Source organism: Tyto alba, unplaced genomic scaffold, assembly GCF_018691265.1.
Source record: "Tyto alba isolate M040663 unplaced genomic scaffold, T.alba_DEE_v4.0 Super-Scaffold_6, whole genome shotgun sequence".
Lineage (NCBI taxonomy): Eukaryota > Metazoa > Chordata > Aves > Strigiformes > Tytonidae > Tyto > Tyto alba.
The window spans coordinates 31,717,921-31,723,920 of record NW_024881327.1 but is presented as its reverse complement, the minus strand read 5'-3'; the positions used below and the strand labels follow the sequence as shown (position 1 = coordinate 31,723,920).

The window sequence follows — 6,000 nt, the reverse complement described above, 5'->3', positions numbered from 1 at the left end:
AGACAATAACTAGACAGTTAAGCTACAGCAGTGGTAAGAACTAAAATAGCAGGACTGCTTTTCCCCTTAGCAGAGCTGCAGATGGATCTCATTTGCAATGGAGTTGCAAGTAAAGCAGTACCACAGCCAAATCTAGTGTGAACCATGAAGAAAATTTGCAAGGCTTCCTGCCTTTTTTACAGAGAACAATCTAGCCTCAGAAACCATGTTTGATAAATACTTCTTTTCTGACAGCACAGAGAATATTTTGGGTGGGTTAGAAGCAGGAATACTGTATAAACCATATCCAAGCATTCTGAATCTTCCTAGTCAATCTTGCTGTAATAGGCTCAGTTTTGGAAGTTAGTACACATTTTTTCAAACAATTCAACTTGGAATACATTCCAGCCATCCATCAAGGTAATCTGTTTCTACCCCATATGTACATAGTTTAGGCAATCTAACTTACTGAAGCTGCAGATTTGCCTTAAGTAGCCCAAATAGAATGTATTTTTTAGAGCATGGTATGCTCACAACAAGGACATAAGTCAACATCTTTTTTTTAAAAAAAATCAGTTTCCATTTGGACTTAGGCACAACTGAACTTGTTCTAACTCAGATGCCAGCAACAGTATGACAACTGCTTCTCTCCCACTCAAACAGCTTGCACTAGAAAACAGGATTTAAAAAATCAGAAAGGTGATATGAAGGGGTAGGCTCCTAACAAAATATCTCAGCCAGTAAGATATGTACCACTTACATCCAGACTCCTGCAGGCACCACCAACATCCCCAGCAGAGTGTATAAGTTTTTTCCCAGTTCTCCTAACCTGGAACTTGAGACGTGGAGCTGGTGATACCCTGGCAGCATTCATAGTAACACAAACTGTGCCAGCACTGTATCAGTGGAGAGAAGAATCATAGCAGTGAAATAAAATTCCTGTAACTTTTACTCTCTGATAAATCTGTATCTGCAGAGCAGTAAAAAACTACCCCCATGTGACAGTGGAAGTCACCCCAGGGGTGCTTCTGGCAGACAGAGCCAGTGGCATCCTAGTAACTCCTTTTAGGCACAACAGCCCAGAGCTCTTCACAAAGAAACAAAAATCAATGATACGGCCAAGCCCTCCCTGTTAACTGAAGAGGATATCCTTCCCCAACTGGACAGATTCTTGGATAACATTTTCAAAACCTTATAATAAAGAAACTGTGTCTCAATCTGAGTCACACAGTAAACTCTGCATGAACACACTCTGTAAATCTCAGCTGCTTAAATCAACCCCACACTAAAGCAGGATCTGCCAAAGAAAAAAACCTATTAGTCAAAGCATTCTTTTGAACTGGTAGCCCAAAATAATATCTTGGAAAAAGACCTGTTTCAAAGAAAAATTCCAAAATAGTAGCCAATATTCAGCTCAACTGAAGACAAAAAAAAAAAAAAAAAAAAAAAAAAGAGATTCCAGCTCGTATTTTTCTTCAAGTTTTGGGTTGTTTCCCTCCCCAGTCCTAATAAATGTGAAAAAACCCTCACAAAGAGAAAACAGGCATTATGTAAAAACAATTAGTATAAAAAATGCTTAAACGTCAGCTTTACACCTCTAATGGTTGCAGAAGTCTAACAAAGTAATGATAAACTTGAGATTTATTGAGATTTTAATCCTAGTCTTTCCATCATTATAACTCCTTACATAAAATACCTGTGTCTCACCTAACTTAATTCTGTAGATCAGAAAGTAACACTTACCAGGTTATTCAATAGCTTTCATATGGAAAGACACAAAGAAGTCTTTTTTTTTTTAAAACATTTTTATTGATTGAATTTTTTTTTTCTGAATAATATCCATTGCCTATTTTAGAGAAATAGCATTTATTCAAATAATTACCATTTATTCTCTGAAAATTACACTTCCTCTGCCATTCCACAACATGGCACAGGAACAATAAAATATCAGCAGCCATTAAGGTATTTCAGCAATACACATTTATTCTGCAGGTCTGAAATCAGCCTGAAATGTGTAGTGCAACAATGATATGTCAGATAAATGGTCCAAAACTTTTGATACCTATTAGAAATAATTAATTGCAAATTTAATTTCTACTTTCCCAAATAAATTTTCCTTTAATTAACACTGTCACCATTCAGTGTGTCTCTGAATGTGCCCATAACTATATGCAGATATATACTTGTATAGTGTGAATATTTGCGTATATACAAATAGAAAACCAAATTTAAACATGTTTTAGTAAAGATCTTTTCTTCTTGATTTTTAGAGCCTTTTAACAGCAGCCATATAGATATTTTATCTGTGATAAGCTTTTGAAATAGAACAAATGTTTCTGTAGTCCTTAAATCTAATAAAAATACACAAAACATTTTCTTTATGGACATATTCACTTCAATGCACAAAACCCTTCCATTGCTCCATTTATTCCATTAGTATAGGGGCTTAAATGATGCATGAGGCTTTCAGCAGTGAGGTGAATGTAATTTTTAAGAACTCAATAAAAAGATAAACAATACAGCAACCATAACTCAATACTGAAAAATAATTGCAAATAAAAGTACAACTATAAACAGTACATTCAGGTCCAGCATCGACACAGAGTGTAAAGTAATTTCTCCTGATGGCACTTGGCCCTGATTCAAATCAGCATTTAAGAATGTGCTTATTAACATTAAGCACTGACTTTAGTCAATACAATTTAAGTTTAGGCTTATGTGTTTTCTTGAACCAGGGCCTCAATGATTAGAAGAGGCTCAATTACAAATTAAAAGTAGCAAAAGTCAATAGTGCACTGGGAAAATTAAAATCTACAAAGTCATTTCAGATTTAACAACTGGTCAAATATAGTAAGTGCAAAGTCAGAAAGACTAAACTTGCTTTGTCAGTGCTACATTCCTGAAGAATATATACAAAACACTATAATATATTTGAGTTTGGTCTCATTTTCCCCATATTTTCTAGAAGAGTTGCCAGTTACATTGAGTCATTTGTTTCATTTCTTGAATCAAACAAATTACTTTTCCAATCATGCTGCTCAATGCAATCAAGAATAGAAGTAAATGATGTGAGAAATGTTATGGCACCTGTGGCTACCAAAACCAGAAGAGGGGATAAGTGAGCATACTGCTTCTGCATGGAAAGAAATTCAGTAGCAACATAAAGCATTCTCAACACCATGCATTAATAAAAAATCAAATGTCACTGATGCTGATTAAATTTAATTTTTCCTCTCAAATTTTAAGGAATTAAGAGACTATTTTAAACAATTTCCAATAAACAAGAAACAGTTTAAAATTCTCTCTTCTACCCTAAGAGGTCTGGCCAATTCCAATCAAACTTGAACACTAAAAGCATCAGTAAGTTCTTAAAAAGCTGGTGAAAAACTGTGCCAGAGTGGCTAATCAGACCACAAAAGGGACAGCAGCAAAATAAAGCAGATTATGTTATTAACACCTCCCCTGAAGCAAAGGCATAGTGTGAGCTCATTAGCTCTCTGCTCTCTTTATCCTGCTGCTTAACCAGACAACATCTGCAACACCTGGAAACAGCCTCAGCACAGTGGTGCCTTTTGCCCACCCAGCTGTTATGCGACAAAGTAAAAACTGGGATATGCCATGAGAGAGGAAGGAGGCAGTCCCACGGCATAAGAGAAGGCAAGATCCACAAAACAACTGAAGAAAAAACAAATAATTTTTTTGCTCACATAAGTCTTGTTTTGCAGCCAGATTTTGATTTTTAAATTTAAGGAACTTGGCGCTTAATAACCAAAATAGCTGCAGGGTTGCACATCATGTGCCTTTGGGAACTGTGACCTACATACTCAGAAAGCAGCAAATGAGGCTGTTGTCTCAACCTTGGGACCTCTCCTCACACTCAGAAAAGCCGTGCTACAGTTGTAGCACAAGCGTTTCCCAGTCCCTGCAAACAGCATACTGTTCATCTTTGCCCTCATGGTAAAGGGAGGTGGTGTTAACTCTCCTCATCCATTTAGTAACTGGCACTTCTTGAGTTAGTTGGTACCCTTCTGATAGATATGTTTGTGTGGGGACCAATTTTTCTTAAGGAAATTTATTTCTCAGATGAGTATTAAATATTCATCAGATGCCAGTAACTTTGTCAGCACCAAGCAAGCTCTGTCCAAACAGTGTTAGAAAAATCTGCCTTTGTCACCCTGAGTTAACCAAGGTCTGTTTATAAAATTACTTCAGCCTGTTGAACAAAAAGAGATGATGCTACTCCTCCAATTCATATACCATTTTAAATTAAATGTTGCTTTGAAGACTTTTTTTTTTTGTCATCCTCAATACTCTCTCTCATTCCCTAAGAAAACATAATCCAATGAACACCGTATAAACAGTTTTGAGATACAAGAACTAGTATGGTATCTTATCTACTACATTCCTCTCCTTTTTGATTTTTTCACATGCTTCTCTGTCAGAGGACAAATCTGTGAAGTAGATGCTAATTTAATTCTTTAATAAAAAATACATGTAAAAATCACTTTTCAAAGCAGATGTTACTCATTTTATAGTGTTAGACAATTAAAAATATTGCAGGCCAACCATATGTATTTCAGTGTATATCTTGTCTTCCCTCCAAAAATATCTCTCCAGTACTTACAAGATGGTACATAATATAAACAGAGCAAAAGCTTTTAATAGTGCTTAGAATTATTATATCAAACAAAATCTGCAACAAAAAAAATAATAGACAAAACTCTGGTGTCATTGCACCACACAGGAAAACTTCCAGATTTCAGGAGTTTTATATAATTGGTTCTCTCAGTTCAATCTTAAATTATAACATGTGGCATACACATATACAAAATCAACAGCTGCATATAAACAAATTATATTTCCTCTGCACTGTACAAACTACACACATCAAAAAAGGCTACTTTTGCCCAGAAAATACACACACATGCATGTATGTGTATTTATATATATATATATAAAAACTTCAGACTCAGGAAATCAGCTGGAGGTTTCATCATGAAGTGTTCTGTTCTTCTGCAGCACTGTATTTAGTTCCTGAATGACATTTGATGGTAATTTGTTATCTAGCATCAAAGTAGTTTTGTTTGGTTTGCTCTTATTTTTCTTCAGTGCCTTATGTGGGCTTTGGTGTAGGTCAGTCATTCCGGCACCTACATCCTCAGCAGAGATCAAGCTCTGATGTGTTTTTGCATGATTTTGCACTTTCTCTTCCTTCCGTTCCAAACATTGTGCCACAATAGATGCTTTTTCTTTCAAGTTTTTTCTTTCTTCCAGAAAGTAATTTTCATGATGCTCACTAAATTTTGGGTTCCCAGATTGCAGTTCTATATTCTGAGCAAACAAGCAAAGAGAAATAAGATCATTCACATTCACACAATATTCAATAATATTTAAATTGCAATTTTTCTCATTAGTTTCATATAACAATTTAAAAGAAAAATCAATTTTACTCAAAAATTGAGACAGCACAGTTAATAGTTTTAAATTCCCACAATTCGTGCTATTATCATTTAGTAAGGATTTTTAGTGACCATATTTCCTCAGTTAGTGATACTTCTGAAAACTACATAAATCTTTCAATTAAATGCACCATGACAATGAAGACATTAATTTTCATATATTCACAATTTGATTTTTCATTCTACCACAGTAGACTAAAATTTAATGTTTTACAGCAGATCCATATACTCTTAAAAACTCAGAATTCTTACATTAAACAAATATAACTGAGAATACTGTAATTTTGATAACTTAATGACTAAGCTACATGAATGTACAAAAGATAATATTACATGATCACGTAAACATTTTCAGCAGCTGTTCAGTACTACCGGATAAATTATAGGGACTGTCTGCTTTTTCAAATTTTAAGTAACATACTGGGAACTCAGATAAAACAACAAACTGATGGCAATGCAACTGTTCCATATTGATGGGCTGTTTTCAAGTTTTTAAGCTGTAGGAAATGAAAGGTAAATCAAATGCTGAATCTAAGTTAGCCACTGGTGCAGCCTATTAGGA

At 34.9% G+C, this 6,000-nt stretch overlaps 1 protein-coding gene across 2 annotated transcripts in view; it reads right to left on the bottom strand.

Moving 5' to 3' along the window:
• Positions 1-1,800: 1,800 nt before the first annotated feature.
• ARAP2 (ArfGAP with RhoGAP domain, ankyrin repeat and PH domain 2) overlaps positions 1,801-6,000 on the bottom strand; it is a 138,345-nt gene continuing 134,145 nt past the window's right edge. For both annotated transcript variants that reach the window (XM_042808248.1, XM_042808249.1), the window contains one exon: positions 1,801-5,310. In XM_042808248.1, coding sequence (XP_042664182.1) covers positions 4,957-5,310 — 354 coding nt within the window. In that variant the 3' untranslated portion in view covers positions 1,801-4,956. The remainder of the gene's footprint in view (positions 5,311-6,000) is intronic.